Genomic DNA, 19,700 nt, shown 5'->3' with positions numbered 1-19,700 from the left:
CGTCGTAACGGTGTTAATACACTGGTATTGTATTTGTACATATCAATAGGAGGGCTCTCTCAAAATAGCATTTATAAAAAAAAAAAACAATTTAGCCATTTTATACTTTACGTGTGCATGTAGAGAGCGTCAATAATATCCTTGCGACTTGTACCCATCATTTGTTTATTTCTACAATAAAATAGGTTTCCGAAATTCATATTTGATGTAGAAATTTGCGTCGCAATAGTGTTTCTAGACTCTTTTGGTATGAAAGTCCGTCGTCATGGTAATGGTTGGAGATGTCACCTTCCACAAGATGACAGATGGGTTAAAGTTTCATCGTACAGGATGTTGACGAGAGACATTACTTTTTTATTCTCGTCCTGCCCCCGTTAACAAATCGTCAGTCTTCCACCGACAACAATGAAGTCCATACCCGTATTTTAGATATGAAACACGAGATTTTCTTAATTGTGATGCGCAACAGTTTTGGAATGATTACTTTGATAAAGGGTAGCATGCACTGCACGAAAATCCAGTGTTCCATGCAATAAAAGACAAAGATTATTGTGAAAGTCTAAATGATTTTATTATGTGAACCGATTCCAATATAATATATTCAGCACTAGATCGAATGTTGGAAAAAATCTAAACTACTATAAAAAGTCTACTCTATGTGCAGAACACTTGTGTATATACAAAATATTGATCTTTGACGGCCTTGACGAGAGATTAATTCGAATACCATTACATACCGACGTCCGTTTCAATTGTGTTTATATCAATGTGTACAAGGTAAAATCTCTTACAAAATTACCAGTGACAAATATATTTCATTTTTGACACACGTTTGAAATAAGAAACTAAACGTTCAAAATTACATTTCAAATATCTCTATTCAAATATTTCATATAGTCCGAATGTTTTAGCTACAAGATTTTTTGACAAATCTTAAGTCTTACTTTTCTCTAAAATTTTGGGAATGTGAATAAGTTAGTAATCAAACAGTTTAAACGATTAGTTTACAAAATTGATTTATGTACATTTTTTTTTCAATTTTGCTCTACATTATAGCACATAAAATTTCATAAATTTAAAAAAAACTATGTTATAAATAGTTGTTTCTAAGATAAATTACAAATTCTACACAAATGAAAATCAAAATTGTTGTAAAATCAACATTTCTAAAACAAAATTACTATATTACAAAAATTCATATACATAAAGGCGACAGATAAGAGATGTATATATAAAAGTTTTGATCGTTGTCGCACGTCTCTAGTAATTCAGCCTAAAAAAAGTCATGGAATTGCACAAGAGTTCGAATTCTTATCCACACCACACGAATCCGATCTTTTTTATAGTTGGTTCACATTTATACTTTAAGAGTCGGACTTGTCCGATCGCAAGGAGATCCTTAATCCGCTTCTTGGTCGAACTTAGATGGAATGTAAGGTTTTTGTCCACATCGCAACATCACACATGCAAGTCACACTTAGTATCGTCGGCAGTTCACATATGGGCAAGTTATTGTTTACAGCTTCAACGGCACGTTTTCAATTTATAGTCCACTAATTAAGAGCTCATTTCCGACTGCATTCTGCGTCGCTTACAGGTGCTGCTCCTAACAGTGCTCAACAGTGATGACAAACAAGGTGTAGAATTGTCAGTTTCCTCGTTTTTTGGGCAGTACTTTATGGTGTGCGCTCCGTCGCCATTTACCCCACACAGCGGACAGGTGTATTTCCGCAAGATGGGGCAGCTGACTTTGCCCTCGGTATCCTTCAAAACATGGCTTGTATATACAGAGGATGTCTCGCCATTGTTCTTGCAGAAAACGCACACTTTCTTGGCCTTAGCCCGACGAGCAGCCTTCTTCTTTTCTTTAAATGCCAGGACTTGTAAAACGATTGGATTACTCTCTCTCTGTATCGCCATCTTTTCCTTCGCAGACTGGTGACGCAACTGCACCTGGTAACTATCTAAATCGTCCAAATCTAATTCTCGGCCATTGTGACGGAATTCGTCCATTGAGTCAATTCGGATACTGTCCAAATGTTCCATGGAAGTTGAACCAACATCCCTATCCAAAAATGACCAGCCGAAACTCCAACAGTTTAAGTTGCTGTTGCTGCCGTCGCAGTCAGTATTATCGTCCTGACACGTAATTGGTGTCATCAAATTGTTCAGATTTGTCAACAAATCCTTGTTCCATGTAATGTCACTTAGGCCAAAGTAATCCTGGAAAGGCGCATACTGGTTTAGATTTTCCATGTTTGAAGAACTGAAATCTTGAGCGAGCGCTGTGTTGTTGTCGTGAAAAGGCGAGATAAAATAAACGTGTTCCTCGTGCCGTAAAAAAATCTAATTTATCTACAAGTGGGCGGGGTTACTGAGCATTAATGTTTCCGCCATTCCGCCAATCGCGCATGACCATAATACTAATTGGTACTGATTGATCGTGCTCGCCATCTGATTGGCTGAAATGGAACGAAGTACACTCACGCTGTCTGCATGGGGACATTGGTCAGTTAAGTTTGATGAAAGAATTTTCAAAAAAGCATTCTAATTTTTTAATCACATTTTACGAATTTGAATTTGAATGATTTTTTTAAAACTTTGATGCCAAAATTTAAGTCGGTTTTCAATCGTGCTTAACCCATCAGGGACTTGTGTTTAAGGTAAAAAAATCCATACAATTTGTTATAGTTTTAAATAATGTAAAGGAGATTCTTTTGTTTATTCCGAAAGAAATATTTGATGGGGATATGGAAATAGAGCGTGAGATCTACGCTGTTTTGAAGAGAAAGCAGATTGACAGTTGGTTATATTTTATTTAAAACAATTAACCTTCGTCGCATTAAATCCAATTACCAATCCAGTTAACTGGCCATAGATGCTGACATCGTGACGAAATATAGAATCTGACTAATTCAACGTGCTCGATATTTCGCCCTGTCAGTCACCAAAGGCATGACCCAACCTTTCAGGTCCTTGATGATGCCCTGTCAGACGCCCTTTAACTTGCTGGCTTGTTGACTGCCCGCTGAGAGGATATACCATAAATTACAATACCCTCTCCAGTCTCTCCCTCCAGGTACGGAGACTTGGAAGTGACAATTGATTAGTAAAATTATCCCGTCGATTAGTTCATCCATGTTTTGCACGATGCTTTTCATTCTTCATTTTAAAAAGAAAATTTGATAAAAGATTGTGTTCATTGCCAATATTTATTATCTCGATCTCTATGTAGGTCACTCTGGACCTATCAATTTTGACATGATATTCAATATTTCTGCTTTCTAAAAAGGAATGATCGAAATCTGAGTTTAGTTTTATAAACCGTTCTCTGTCTGTTTTAAGCCTAAACACTTTTAAGGAAACAATGGTCTGTTGCACCATACAATCATATACGAGATGTATTTTAGTGGTTTCGTAGATTTTTATGTTTCGTCAATTTATAAAGTTGATTTGCATGTCATATGATCATATATGGCCAGAATTGCACAAAGTAAGTTAATATATAATGACTTTTAAAAACAACTATTATGATACAGTGAAATATATTAATATTGACACCGGCGATTTTTTTTTTATTAGACACATGTGCGCGTGATTCCGTGATATTATGCAGATTCAGGGGACGTAATGTTTGTTGCTGCTAAAGAAATAAATAAAAACTAGTGTTATTCATAATGTTCCATCTTTGTGGGACCAACTTATGTTCCTCTTTTCTAAATTATTAAATCAGACAGTTTCATAACTTTTAAACATAAACAACACATCTAGGATGCAATTTACCAAACACTTATGGCAGTTTTGATGTTCCGTACATAAATTCCGTTGCAGGTGGTTTTCCCTTGAACATGATTACAGAGCGTTGTAACTCGAGAACGACAGACCTCGATAAAAACAGAGTTACAATTCGCGACATGACAGAATTAATTGCTCTGAACATAATCAAATACTAATTGTTGTTTATTTGTTTTGGATTCTAACATATTGTCCGGAATCTTAATATCAACAATATAAATGTCCCGTTAAGCATATATAAAGTTTACGCGTATTGTAATCTTCATTTAAACCTATCACTACACGCTATCTTAGACAAATTATGCCAGTCATCACCATCATCATCATCATCATCATCGCGTATTTCCGAAAGAAATCCAAGAAATGAAAATTTCGTGACTTTTTTTATAAACGTTATCGCGTCACGACATCTGTAAAGAGAAAGAGAGAGAGAGAGAGAGAGAGAGAGAGAGAGAGAGAGAGAGAGAGAGAAAACAGGGAGAGTGAGCTCGCGCGATTGAAATGCAAAAATTTTAATCGAAATTTTAAATAATTTACGTTCAAATGTTCGTAAGTTATAATATTAATTTGCTGGAACTACTTTTATATACTTTATAATCATTATCGTAAACAAATACTGAAATAGGAATTTTTTTATTTATTTATTTATTTTTTTTACATTAACATGAAACAGCTGGTCTTTACGGCTTGGGTAAGTATCAGAGAAGAGGAAACCCTCAAAGTTGATTTAAGATTTACTCAAATCTTCGCATCTATCGAAATTAGGGTATATACACTCATAATCTATTCATAGGACAAAATAAACATCCTCACACAGATGGACTCGTCGCGTGAGCACGCCAGACAAGGTTAATGTTTATCACCTATAAGACAAAGTACTGTTCCGACGTAGTTAAAACATTTTCACTAAATTCTGTCGCTAAAACAACAAATATTTCTACCGCCCGCCACATTGTCTGCTCAAATTAATGATGGCGTAATCAATTACCTACTGTAATTAAGAAACAAAACGGAAAGCGTACATTCCACAGTTATTTTTTCACTTTTATTTTAAAAGTTTAACATTTCTTATCGTTGTCATTTCTATTTATGCTTCTCTGGTCGACTATATATAGTGATGTTTGATGACTTCGATATCGAAATATGTTTTCGACAAAAAAAAAGATGCATCATCAAACTGTGTTGTGCCATTTTTCATGTATGCACTATTTTAATTAATTCATTCACACTTTCTCATTATTTTGTAATAATTTCCAAACACCCCCTCCACTTCTTTTTTATCAATGCCACCATCAAATCGCAGGCAAAAAACCGATAAATTACGTCAAAAAACAGACATACAACTTTATATCTTAGCAACGGTAATTATTTTGAACAGACAATTAAATTGAAACATTTGTGTCGGGTCTTCGCAAATAATTGTTTTAGCACGAAATGTCCTCGTGCCATATTCATTTTTTCTTCTTTTTTTAACATATTTTACTGTACAAGTTGAACTGTAAAATATCAGACATTGCCGGTATCAGTGTTGTCCTATGAAAGTCATCTCGGTTGATTTTACTCCTTGTAGTTAATTATCACACGGTGTAGGTACTAACATCTAGCAGGTAAGAGGTTTCACACTTTTACTTAGATGAATGTGATCAAGGTTCCCTATTTTCTTATTTTCATCAAGTCATTTGATATTTTCATTTTATTTCCTTCCACACGTAAATCAAGTTTCTTACGTGAGATATTATTTCCGTGTAATTATGACTGAAAGACAATGGATTTGCTTATTTGTGTGCAATTCTGTTCCTGTTAAAGACCATACAAAAAAGGGGATATTAAATAGTACGTTCAATCTAAATTTCAAAACACTTCATTGTACATAGTCAACCTATAATGAATAAGACAGGTGATCTCTTTATCAGCTTTATATATATATATATATATATATATATAAAACCCACGTTGTTCCAGAACAAATTATATAATAAGTCAAATGTAGATCAAAATTAGAAATAAGGATAACACATCATTTGTCAATGGATTAAACTTTTCAATATTTTTCTGCTTTCAATGATATTAGAGTGGAACACTGTTTATCGTATTCCTTTGTCGATAGCCTATCCAGCAATATTTCTGGGAATGACCAAAACAAACATCCTGGTCACTTTTACACGTGTGTAATCATATAAGCTTAATTGAATGTTCTATAATAAAGACTACTTTTTATGTTTGATTACGTCGAGTACCTGTTGTGGGCAGGTGTCATTATCACAGGTGAAGCTAAATCACCGATTACAGATTTATAACAGGTGTGTTACCCTCGGCCAGACATCACGGCTCAATTACTGTCAATATCTAAAGATATGTTGATTTAGTGATTTATATTACCAACAACCCGTGGGAGGGGTAATCATTTGAGTACCATGGACGGGAAGAGGAGAGAATTTGGGGGGGGGGGGGGGTATTAGCCGACCGGTATTTCGCGGACATATTTGTTATTTATTAATATTATTGGCATTTGAATTCAAATATATTTTCAATTTTGTAAAAGTGAACGAATGTTACTCTATCGGATATTTTATTTAGAGTACAATACTTGTGACAATCCTTACAACGTTTCAGCTGTCTCTTTGACACGGTTAACTGGGTCGCCTCTGATCGCCTCATGATCAAAAATATTACGGCTTTTCCGCCTTCTCTCCCCGTCACCGTCAAGTGACAGCGGCTAACCGAAACGTTGAAACATAAAAGGAGAACATAAAGATTAGTTTATATGTTTCCGGAAATACATTTTTATACTAATTTATCCAAATAAATCTATGGACCGTGTTTGGTTTTACATACAAGTCTGAAGGCTTAAACTGAAGGTTTTCAACTCACAAATATCAAATGTGAAACATAGTTATAATCTCTAGTGTTATTTCAGGTTCTTAGTTTTCAATAGCTAAACATTTAACTTCTGATTAAATAACAGTATTTCTGCACTTTAGCCGAATTTTCGTGCTATCTTTTGTGTTTTCATATTTAATTGAAACAGTATCTACGACAATTGTGTACTTCATCATGTGCATGTTGAATGTGGTATTATTCATTTGAACCATTTTATATCAATATTTACATGATTCTTTGTGCTAAAATGAATGTGCCAGCGACTCAACGGAGTAGACAGTAACAGCTTGTCAATATTTTGAATTTCCTCTGAAGTCCCCTGCGTTCTACTGAAATGATCACTCAATTGAAAAACACATTCAGTTTTTGACAATTTATATACCGATGTTTACCAAATAAATAAGTTGCAAAATGCACTGAAATGTTGGACGTTGTTCAGATACAACTATCAACAAGATATATGTAACATATAAAACACAGGAGCTAGGAAATATGTTAAAATTGGAAATTCCTACCGCTTTCAATTTTCAGATATTGTACAATGAACATAAGCCATGGGTTAGTATTACGTAAATTCCAATGCTCGTGGTAGCAGTCTTACATAGATAATGATTCTCAATATTTCTGTGACAAGACCTCCGTTGCAGAACACTGCATGATATGTCATAGGGATTATTAGATTTGGAGGACAGAATTTCGGTACAGTTGTACAGCGAGTTTCGTCGCCTCCATCTTGATATGTCTCCTCCGGACCACGAACAGTACTGCACGTAGTAGACGGCCGATGACTAATATTAATACCAGTTGAATAATGCCTTTATTGTTGTTGTGTGTCTGTTATCTCGAATCCAATATCTCGTGTTAGAGATAAACTCTCTTCTCCACGTGCTTTAGGTACATCCAGGGACGTATGATATAAGTCCCTGGTACACTAGATAGATATAGAGGTAGATATGATTTATCTTTGTCATTTAAACGTACAGTTTCTGCTTATGACCTTATACATAATAAGATGGCGGAGTTCAGAAATTATATCTGCATTGTGGTACTTTTTTGCGTTGTTTCCCGCACGTGTAACGCGCAGGCTGTGAATGCATGCCCAAGTTACGCGTGCAATCCACGTGGGTCATATTCTTACACGCTCAGTTACCCCAACTCATCTCAGAATGCTTACATTGCATGGAAGTCGAACTTTTCCATTGGACCTCTACCGAACACCCTGGGCTGTGTAGGTAACCCGAACAACATCGTGTGTCAGTCAAATGGACTCAAGAACGTGTACGTATAATTTTTCTTCGTGTTGGTATTACCATCGAAATCCATTACCAAACTTTTTTCCCCTCTTCTAAATCCGGTCAAATGAATATCGAAAAAAAGAAGACTAAAATAATGCAAGATATTCAAAAGATACAGCTACTAGTTTATTGAACTAATAGATAAGTTAATCTTTTCTGATTTCGAATATAAAGGTTCATCATTGATTTATATAGTTGATTTTCTATGTCATGGTCTCAAACAAAAAGTTTTTTCTTCCACGTTATTTTCTGTGGTCACAATGTATGTATGACAAAGTTAGAGTAAAAATATCAGGGAGGTACCACTTTTTTAATCCACTTATTTCCTCCAACGAAGAGCTATATAATAACCGGAAAAGTAAGCATATTCTGCTTCATCGACTACACCCGCCATGTAAACCTTGGTCAATCCAAGTAAGTATTGTCACGTTCTGTAATGAGAACAAGGTATACAACAACGTAACCAGCAGACGCACTAACGAGCATCAAACACGTCCAGCTTCATGTCACACAATGAAATAGAATATTTCTCAATGAGATCACTATGGCGACCATAAAACTTCCCATAATTTTCATCAACCTTCATCTTTTGAATCTATTCCAAGCTCTTCGAGTTCAAATGATGATAAATCATAACTGAAAATACCTCCGAGAAGAATGTGTATTAACTGGTATTTAGACCGTGTAGTAGACTGTAAATCTATATCATTTACTGCACGCATCAGAGCTTGTTCAAGTACACTTTGAACGATGGGAGACGCAGGTAAGTAGTTTCCCTATCGCCTATTTCAACGATTAGGTAAACAATTTTCTTAAAATAAAAATTAAACATAAATCTTGTTACAACTACAACCGTGACAACATAGGACTGTTTGGTTGAAGGTTTCCATCGTTTTTATTTATTTTTATTTTTTTTTTTTTTGCGTCATATGTAAATGACGTCACCAAAGAAAGACCTGTGGAGTGAGAATAACGTTAATAGGTATTATACCAGCCAAAAAAAAAAAAAAAAACCGCAGTTTTCATGAATGTTAGCAAATTGGTGCCAACCAATGTGATAGACAGAATCGAGGGCTAAGCATTCTCCGACAGAACCTTTACATTCGATTTCTTTTTACCAAGGTTACATAACGGGTGTCGTTGATGAAGCAGAAGACGCTTACTTTTCGTGAACACCTGGTCTTACTCTCCTCGTTCTTTTTCAGGAGCATCCATGTAATCTTACGTTTATTTATATTTTGCCCCAGTTGTATGGAATTGGAGTTTGGATTATGATTATGTTGCCTTGTTTGTATTTTCTTGGTGTTTTTTATATGAGATTTATGAAACTCGTCACAAATGTCCATTATATTTTACCAAAGTGTTGGTAAAACAAAAAACCTGGTTCGAAATGGGAAGCACGTGCACGGCCCGTTACGTAATGAGATTGACACAGGTATACATATCAATCTGTGTCGCCATCAATACCAGTCTCTTACAGAGATAAAAGATGTTAGATAAACCTCTATCCTGTGTACAAAATGTAAATAATGGTTTGAGATTTAAAGTGATAAGATAAGGTAAAGATGTCTAAAATAAAACATTTAACATAACTTTATTATTCTAACACTATTCTGGCGTTATCAGTATCAGACGGTGCAGCTACAACCTCGATAGCCGAGACAAAGTCTTTACGTTATTCAAAGATAATAATAAACAAAAACGGATTAATCTACAGATATTTTGAAACTGGATGTACACGTGATCGTTATAATCAGAACTATACTAAGCAAAATACACGTTATTTAAAAAAATCGAGGCGACGAGACCAGAAGAGATAACCGAAAACATATTTTGTCTCGTGACGTCACCATTGTTCATTGACGACATGCAATTGCGACGTCAAAGTTAGTCACATGTACTAGTACGTGTATGTAATACTACTTTGTAGGCGATGTCGTTTTGAAAAATGTAGTAGAAAGTAACAGGTGAAGTCACATACATATACCGTGGCCCAAGAAATATCTAAAAAGCCAACCATTCTGATCTCCCAGAGTTATTGACCTTCATTTTTACTCCGACAGCCGACGGGGACCGAGAATGCCAATCCATGAGAAAAAAAATAAAACATTGATACATTCTGTTGCAGGTTCATGTATACATAAGTCTGATCTTCATTTCTAATATATTTAATGCGACGTCACAGTGTGATTACGTCATGAGTTAACGCCGAAATAATATAGCCAATGACGTAAATCAGTGAGTTAGATCGTTGTCGCCTTTTCATAAGTAGCATTACACGGTAAATATCTATATAGCTATTATCAGTGTTGCGCTGTAATCATCCAATCTTCGTGTCAACACCGTCGTAACAAATACAAGGCGAAGGTCATATTAGACGAAAAAACCTGCAAGTTACATACAGAATACGGACTCTATAACCCTCAAAGAGACGACTTCTTCGAGATAAAATCGTATGTCTGTTGAGTCCACTTCACATTTCGATGACAATTTATAGTATGTCGTTATAATCAATTTCTCTGATGCCTCAACCGGCAAGATGACCACCATCTTTTGGGTACAGTAGCGTCAGAAATCATAAGTATATCGGGGATAAGATAATGAAAATTATCCACTGAAAAAATGCGTTAAATAAACAGTATTTTATAATTGGTATTAAATTTATTGTATTTTATTTTATATTTGCATACTCAATGCTGGTTTTCCATATGCAAACTTCTGCTTTCAGATCCCACTAGATCAAAGATTGACAAAACGATACTTGTTAAAGGGATATTACAGACAAGTACATAATTTCTGGTTGGTCTGTGCCCTTACTAATGACTTCAAAATACAATGCATTTTCCATGTGCTCATATCGAACAAACAAACTGCATGTGTCGAGGAGGCGGCTAATGTGAATTAACCCCAATGCGTAATGGGAATTCGGGTCTTGTACTCTCAGATTGGGGAGTGGTAGCTAATTGGACGTAAACTCCCTCATATCCACAAAACATGTATATCAAGATCAACTTGGTTATCTTATTTGTAAGATATACCGTGTTCAAGAGGTGAGAATGCGATCGTCACTCCGTTACTCTTAGCTAGTCTTGGCAACTTAAGGCTTTTAAATTCCTGTCTTTTTTTCAGAGGCTATATCAGCCTAGATGTAGGGACTGGATCCTTGGCCTGGGCTAGCAGTCTTCTACGATTTCCTGTCCTTCCCGTTATGGATATATTCGGTGACATCATAGGCACGGACGGCCATTATCTTGTGATGATTGAAGACAGCGGTAAAATGTTGCAGCCGATTAAAATAGAGGACGTGTTGTTCCCTATGTATAGGTAATTTTAAATCACGAATAAATTTTAAGTTAATAATTGTGTAAAATGTGAGTTTTCAGTCATTTTTAAGTGGATAATGATGTGTTCAATAATAAGGGATTTCCCTTTCATCATTGGTTCAACATCGGTCGTTCATTTTTTTCGACCCTAATTCACCATAATCTCGAAAACAAAGGAAAAATATAATATGATAAAATGAAATTCAAATACATTATAGTTCTAGATTCTAATACACCCGTCCGATAGGCACACATCGTCGTATCTTGCACTTATTAGCACTTTTGCAAGTTACAAATTTACAATGTTATTATATTAATAGGGCGAACGATCTTGTTCGATCACACCTGCCAATTCAGTTTGTGAGATGCTTTTTGACTGGTGTATTTCCTTTTTACAACAGTCTCCTGATATCGGCCAATAACTTGGTTCTGCTGGTGTCCGAGAGTGGAGCTGTCATCGTATACGAAACAGGTAACAAGTGTCGTGATAGAAAACAGATGGCAATTTTTGTTCGACATTTTGAATTTTGAGATAAATCGCTGTCAGAGTTTCCCAAACATTCTTATTTCATAACTTTTTCACGTGTTCAAAATCACATGATTTGCCTGTTACAGGTCTTTCGGTTAAGGGAAATATTTTTGAAACATAACCTTCCCGCGTTCGGATACAAGGAGTGGCAGTTTTGTTGGCACAATCTGTTGATAGCGTATCACCCAGTCACCGCAGTTCCACCGGGCGATACCAAACACCCACACTTCACTGTATTACGTGAACTATAAACAATGGCATTGACCTGTATTGTTGGAAAAATCCGACACTGAGCTAAATCCGGGGGGGGGGGGGGGGGGGGGGGGGGGGGTTGCTGACATTTCTATTTCGTTAGTTAAGTATGACAAATGAGGAATCGCGACTGATATCCTGTCTGTCCTTTTCAAATACACATGACCCATTACTTTCTGAAATACAGAAAAATAACTTAAGTGACGTTTCTCACCTGCACGTAACTTAAAGGCCTCTAAACACCGGAAGTAGAATTTGACGCCGCAACATAATGATAACAACAATCTAATTGGGAGGGGGTGAGGGATGATAACGGGACGGGTTGTATACACTATCGTATTACTTCCCCCGGACATCGACCATACCAACTCCCTCCTGGCGCTCATGATTTGAAGAACGGCACCGCGTGTAATCACATGATTACTGTAAATAACTGATTTGTTTCATCTACCACTACATCAAGTAACTCCGAATGTGACACAGTTTGATGGGGAATGCATGAGCAACTAAACATATAATCAATTTGTCTAGAAATAAAAATATGCGATAAAAGCAACTTGCTATCTACCGGAAGTGGATGTAACTAGACAAGATTTCTGTGATTTTAATTAATTTCATTTTAATTTTTCATCGTTTTTGAGATTCATGTTTCCGAATATTTAAAGTTTTGTTTTTCTATAAGCCTGTAGATAGAGAGCTGCGATAAATCTAACAGGGTCTTCGGTATGCGGTTTGCTTTCTGTTTGTAGAGGGTATACCGGAAGCTTCGATCTGGCTGACTGGGACAGTTCAACGGGCAAATGGAACCTTTCTTCCAGTTGCAGCACCAATCCTACACGAAAATAGATGTTACATTCTCACAGAATTTAAACCAGACGAAGGAAGTCCCGGAGCTAATGACGTAAGATTATCAATATGGGTGGTTCCCCGGATAGTGTATAATTCTCCCATCAGACACAGGCTCTGAACTGGAATGAAAAATCCACCATTTGTACGTATTTTGGAATTATAGCACATAGTTTATGATTAAGAGATACAAGCGCCCGTGAATAGCGTCTCGTGTTCCACTTTGCAATCACATGTCTAGATCTATATTTATTAGGGCTTTTCACTAACTGGTGAAAAGACCGATTGTTTTAGTTATGTTTCTTATTATTCTTATTATTCTTCTTCCAATATTGTGGGTTCGCAATCTTTTAAATTGTAGAAGCTAGACATACATTCTATTCATCTATTTGCAGATACGTATATGAAGTTGTCGATGCCGATTTTTTAAGTAGGTCAAAAATCCAATATGGCCGCCACGACGTCATAAGTTAAAAACTTAAAAAAACGGCAATATCTCGTTGTAATTTATTTTCATTGTATCTAAAATTACTATTTCACAAAAAACTGGTTGATAGTGTGTATTTCTCGGAGCATTCTTTCCGTATTAGAATTCAGATTGTAACATATGTTAAAAGACATTTTATCCGAGTTAAGTAAGAAATAATCTCCAAAACCTCAAATCAATTATCACCGTTTTGCCTTACAAGGATAAACCGTCCTGAAATAGTAGTTTCAGCTCTGTGTTGACGTAGGGGTGATAAGTGAGGGATCTGAGGGAGAAACGAGGCTGCTGTATCTATGAAGATGTTAGATTGAAAAGGAATGAGTTAGTCATTAGAAATTCAAATAGTATACCTTTAATTTCGCTAGATATACATTTTCCTTACCCATTTTCGTATAAATATCCAATAACAAAGAATAAAATAAAAAATAAATCCTGACTGTTAATGACATATCATTCTCCCCCACAGCCAGCCGTCCTGGGTCTACAGAGACTCTACGCCATAGACATGTACCAGCGAATGGTTGATCGTCTACACATCACGTGGTACTTTAACTTTGAACGTGAAACCGGAAGTCGTAATCAGTTCCGAGAAAGAGTCGGAGATAAATTTGTTGTAGAAATGGATATGGACGATGGTATAAATATATCTAAAGAAAAACAAGATGAAATGATACAACCGTCTTTGATGTTTAATGTTGAAACAAACACTGTCATGGTGAACCTTCCTCCTCCAGAGGGTTCGAACGCGGGGCCAACACTATGGGGACTGAAAGATGACGGAGACACCGCTTCTCAGCTCTTTAGAGTTACTGCAGGATTGAAACAGATGGCCATGTTCGACACAAGCACGATGGCTACTGGACGTTCTTTACCGGAATTAACAAAACATAGACCGGACGTACTTTCGACAGGTGCATTTGGTCCTTTCCCACACAGAAGAATTACTTCTAAAGAAACCGGCACAAGTGTTTGGGCCATTTTGACGGACTTAGCGTCGGTTGTGCAGGTGTCTCCAATGACTGGGGCAATACAAAAATCCATCGATGTGTCCATGCTTCTGAAAGTGCAGAAAGCTCAAGTCACGTCAAATCTCATGGTTGCGAGATCATCCGGTTCTAATAACGATGTTTTGATTTTCGGTGTTGAAGTATCTACCCCTCCTCCAAATACAAAGGAAGCACACGCCTTCGAATCTCTGTGTAAAGAACACGGGCTTCCAGTAGATCCTTCCATATCAACCTTTGTATTGGGAGTTTCCGGTACGGATGGACAATTGATATGGATGGTTTCATTGCCGGACGGTTTAAAAGCAGGAGGACAGATAGCAGGAATACCCCTGACTGGTCCGGAAAATGACGATCTGAACGATATATTAGTTGTATTTGCCGGGGACGACGAATCCTCAACAATTTTAGCAATTAGTAGTCGCTAAAGACTCGGTGATACGTTATACACAATACATTTACAACTGAAATATAATCTGGAAAACAAACTGATTGTGTTATTGTTATATTTATCACTATTGTGACTCGGATGATAACCACTCAATGGCGAAATATGAAATCGAGGCAACGCAATAACCAGATATATACCACGTGACCCATAACGTTTTCTCATTCGGTGCGGGATTCGAACCCCATTATTGCTGGTTATAGGTGAGTACATTATCCATTGCTGAGCCTTAGTAAGGTGATGTGGCCATTACTCACTCGGCAATGATTTACAAACCCCCTTCGATTGCATTACGTTAAGCTAGGTTTCGCGTGTAAGGGGACCAAAATACAATCCTAATGTGAGTAACTTTTACAAAAGTACATTTGACAGAATAAAAGGTTTTATAATACATCCAGTAGAAGACTAGTGTGATGTTTTGATGTCAGACAACACTTTCATCATCACCGGACAAATAACTAGAGTGAAACGTATTAGCACTGACGTATTAAGCGTACGATACGATAAGAAATCGACTGACTTCTTCGGCTCTACTACAATCCTATGTAAACTAATGTAGAAACTAATGTGACGAGATGGTAAAACGATTATAGCTATAACGCTCAGAAGATGGTCAGTACGTTTCACAGTGGCCATTTGTCTGATGAAGATTAAAACCCTGCTGTGTGTTTGTTGTGGTAACAGTTTGGGAAGGGAGAGGTATTGTTTTATCGACCACGGGACAGAATACTGTTTAGAGGTGAGAGAACAATTTGATTCAACAACCGGTCAAAATAGTGCTGGTAAAGGATGACAATTTTATCGATAATTAATCAAGACGGCTATAAAACTCTTGATAAATGTTCATGTCATTGTCAGCAAAATTACCCCGTTATTGATATTGAAAGTTTTACAAATTTGGAAACTCTTACAATAGATTTTTTTTAATGCATGAAGGTATTTTGCAGTAATTGACGGACATAGCCTACAGAACCACCAATGAAAAGCGCTGAACGAAAAATATAGATATATAAACTACAGTAAAATAGTTCAGTTCATATGGACTTATTTTCAATCATGATGGTAGTCAATTTAGTCATCCTAGATTTTGGAATGACCGAAAAATAGCAACAGTTGACTGTTTGGTCGGGACTCTGGGACAAGTTCAAGCGTTCCGGTGTAACTCGGGAAGAAGTTTGGAATGTGTAATATGCCGATGTAAAACCAGAATTGTGTTCATGTGGTTATCACGTCGAATCTTCGATCAGGCCAAAAAATAACAGCAAAATCTTCGCATGTTTTCGAATATCCAGAACATTGCGTCCCTTGGAATCGAAAAGTACAAGATGTTTTTTTCCTTAAAACTGCTGTCTTCATGGAATATCGTCATGAGATACTAACCGACACAGTCTCATGATCATGCCTGTAGCCCAGCTAATTCAAGATTTGATACCAAACTTACTTTTAAAAAAAAAATATTTATTTATTTATTTTATAGCAATATGTATATACATTGTAACAGAGAAAATCCAAATTCAACATTGGTGAAAACTTATTTCAATATCATTATCATCAATATCATTTTCAATTTTAATTCCTAAATTGTGATTAATAAGATAAATATGAATACTTACTATACATACTTTTAAGTGTGTCAAATACCTCTGGTGAGTGGAAGATGAACTTAACATTATTGCAAGACCAATCAAGGTAAACTACTAAACAAATAATTATAGAAATGTTACACTGATATTTTCTTAATCGCAGTCAAATGTCGCAAACATGATTTGCTTTAAGCGCATTTTTAGCCCACCACCATCAGATGGTGGTCTATTCAAATTGCCCTGCGTCCGTGGTCCGTCCGTCCGTCGGTCCGTAAACAATTCTTGTTACCGCTATTTCTGGAAAAGTATTGGATGGATCTTTCTCGAATTTCACATGAATGTAATAGAAAGTATTCAACTAGAAGCAGCTAGAATCGTAACTGGGGGAACCAAGCTTACAAGTATAAATAGACTTTATAAAGAAACTGGTTGGGTTATTCTTTCCACCAGACGCAAACATAGTAAAATTATCCAGTTTCATAAAATAGTTCACGGTTTATCGCTGTCATTCCTTCATGACCTCCTTCCACCTCGTCAATCCGACCTGCATAACCATAACACTAGAGACGCAGCGAACTTCCGTCCAGTTGCATGTAGAACAAAGCTATACAAAGACTCTTTTCTTCCTTCGGCTGTAAATCTTTGGAATTCCCTACCTGTGCATGTTAAAGAAAACCCTTTATACTCTGAAGAATTACTTAAATGGCCTTAATTCCAATATTCCAGGATATTTCTATGTTGGTTCAAGACTAGGACAAATTTATCATTCCAGATTACGAATACAATGTAGTTCACTTAAGGGTCACCTTTTCAGTAAAACTCTAGTGGATAGTCCTATTTGTGATTGTGGTATGGGAAACGAAACAACCGAACATTTCTTTTTATCTTGCACTAATCATAACAGATGTAGACATCTTTTTCTTTCTCATCTTCTTCCGATTGAATCTGTAGACGTCCTTCTTTTTGGCGATACATTTTTATCATTTGCAGAAAATGAAGCTATATTTGTTAGTGTCCAAACTTTCATATTAAAGACTAAACGATTTGAGCATTAGGAAGAGTTACTGCCAACACTACTGTACTCCTTCCATACACGCGAAACTTTTTACTTTCATGAGTTTTTGTATATCTGTATTAACTAATAGTACAGCAGTTTGTAGTACTACATGTATAATTAACAATTTATTAAGATACCCATATGTTACTATGGATGAACTTGCATTCCTTATCATATTGTATTTGTCGATCTTACATAATGTATACATACTATACTACTCATTCTATCCACTTTCCTTACTTCATTTCCCTCTCCTAAACTCATTTCACTTTCACTTTCCCAAATTCGATCAGTCGCTGCCTGCTTGTTACTTCTAAGGAGACAGATTAACATAAGTTTATAACTTCTTTTGTTGAATCCTTTTTGTATAACATGCTTTGAATGAAATGCCACTGCCAAAATAAAATAAAGTTTAAAACAAATTTCATATGCAGTTTCCCCTTGGTCCCAAGTTGTGCATTATACCTTTTTGGACTGATCCGAATTGAAGATTGTCGCTTGTCGGCCTTCTTTGAATTTGAAAGTAAAAGTTTGTTACCGCTATTTCTGAGAAAGTGCTGGATGGATCTTTGTCAAATTTCACAGGGAGCTTCCCCCTGGTCCCTAGTTGTGCAGTGTACCTTTTTTGGACTGATTCGAATTCAAGATGGCCCACAGACGGACATCTTGGATTTTGGAAGTAAAAGTTTGTTATCGCTATTTCTGGGAAAATACTTGATGGATATTTCTCAAATTTCATATTCAGGTTCCCCTTGGTCCCTAATTGTGCATTTTACCTTTTTTGGACTGATCCGAAATCAAGATGGCTGACAGGCGGCCATCTTGGATTTTGAGAGTAAAATCTTGTTACCGCTATTCAGTCTGAGGAAGTACTGGATGGATCCTTCTGATATTTCATAGGTATTGGTTTCCCTTGGTCCCTAGTTGTGCATTGTACCTTTTTGGACTGATTTGAAATCAAGGTGGCCCAAAGGCCGCCATCTTGGATGTCGACAGTAATACAGTACAAGCATATTTTCTTCGATACTCTATCATGTTGATTCAAGACCATGCCCATTATCCACCTTTAACTGACTGCTATCTAATAATACTTTGGGATCTTTTTCAAATGATATTTGCTAATAGGTGCTTAATAAAAATATCTTTTGCCATCATTGAGTACATTCAATGAAGACCAGCTCATGAACATTTACAACACCTGTAACAAAAAAAATAAAACAAAAATAAACAAATCTTCAAGAACTGAAAACAGATCCTCAAATGGTGGGCGCCGCTGGGATCTATTGTAATGAAATATATAGAATTAATTGGTATCAATACTTGCCTAGAATCATGCATGGAATTTGAAACTAATTTTCTTGAATTGACGATTTTGATTTCATGTTTTGAAATAGGACCCGTAATGTTGAACGGTATCAACCGATATTTTAAAAATATCATAAATAAATGCTTAAAACGCATTGATTATTTTCTTGTGAACGTTATTCCTAAAACTAATGTCTTTGATTAAGGGTAAAAGCATGTATAGAGCCAGGTTATCAAAATATCACCTCGCATGGACTTTACTGCACCATATGAAGTGGTGAAATCTACTGAAAAGCATGCAGAGAGAAAGGTTACTACAAAATTGGCAAGAATTATGACCAGAACTTGGTTACTAAACCTGAAATCACAAAATAATAAATTGACTTTACTAAGTAGACTACGTCGTCCTGGTCTTAAAACGTAACGCTGTACTCAAATGTTACCCGCTCAACAAGGCGAAAAGAGTATTCGTGAGTTTGGACGATACCATTTCATCAGCAGAGTTGTTGTTTAATCATTCAGATGTTTTCTGTCAGGATTGTTTTTTCATATTGTCATTTCATACGTAACACTACCCTAGAAATATAACCACCTAAACATTTATAATTGTTATATCGCTGAATTACTTAAAAAGAACACACACAGTAATAGACCGCACTTTATCGCTTCCTCACCTACCGTCATAAATAAACTCGTCCAAAAGGTGCTTCCTCTCGTGCGCTTTTGTCAACAAGACGGGATCACATCGTTCACAGGATAAAAGGTATGTAATTAAAAGATACAATAAATTGATGAATTAAGGACTTTGTCCATTGGCGAAGGATTATTGAAGCTTATAATTGAAATAATGACAGAAACCTGTATTGATGTAGAAATATGCCGGACTCTTCGGCTTC

General features: G+C 36.2%; 2 protein-coding genes across 2 annotated transcripts; one reads left to right on the top strand and one right to left on the bottom strand.

The window, feature by feature from the left end:
* Nucleotides 1-1,557: 1,557 nt before the first annotated feature.
* Nucleotides 1,558-2,256, bottom strand: LOC132552778 (uncharacterized). The gene has a single exon (XM_060216967.1). The coding sequence runs from the start codon at nucleotides 2,254-2,256 to the stop codon at nucleotides 1,558-1,560; it is 699 nt and encodes a 232-aa protein (XP_060072950.1).
* Nucleotides 2,257-7,687: 5,431 nt separating this feature from the next.
* On the top strand, nucleotides 7,688-14,839 carry LOC132552810 (uncharacterized). Its single transcript, XM_060217004.1, has 5 exons — nucleotides 7,688-7,953; nucleotides 11,100-11,294; nucleotides 11,695-11,765; nucleotides 12,824-12,975; nucleotides 13,874-14,839. The coding sequence occupies exons 1-5, from the start codon at nucleotides 7,688-7,690 to the stop codon at nucleotides 14,837-14,839; spliced, it is 1,650 nt and encodes a 549-aa protein (XP_060072987.1).
* Nucleotides 14,840-19,700: the final 4,861 nt, after the last annotated feature.

The sequence above is a fragment of the Ylistrum balloti genome, unplaced genomic scaffold (assembly GCF_031769215.1).
Source record: "Ylistrum balloti isolate Yb309-2 unplaced genomic scaffold, AGI_CSIRO_Ybal_v1 Utg370280, whole genome shotgun sequence".
In the NCBI taxonomy this organism is placed as follows: Eukaryota; Metazoa; Mollusca; class Bivalvia; order Pectinida; family Pectinidae; genus Ylistrum; species Ylistrum balloti.
This window is presented reverse-complemented; position numbering and strand designations above follow the sequence as displayed.

Bases quoted from the DNA above. Each gene is read 5' to 3' on its own strand.
- LOC132552778 (XM_060216967.1), bottom strand. From the start codon at position 2,256: ATGGAAAATCTAAACCAGTATGCGCCTTTCCAGGATTACTTTGGCCTA.
- LOC132552810 (XM_060217004.1), top strand. From the start codon at position 7,688: ATGGCGGAGTTCAGAAATTATATCTGCATTGTGGTACTTTTTTGCGTT. The intron at 11,295-11,694 runs GTAATTTTAAAT...TTTTTACAACAG, and splicing joins GTGTTGTTCCCTATGTATAG to TCTCCTGATATCGGCCAATA. The intron at 12,976-13,873 runs GTAAGATTATCA...TCTCCCCCACAG, and splicing joins GAAGTCCCGGAGCTAATGAC to CCAGCCGTCCTGGGTCTACA.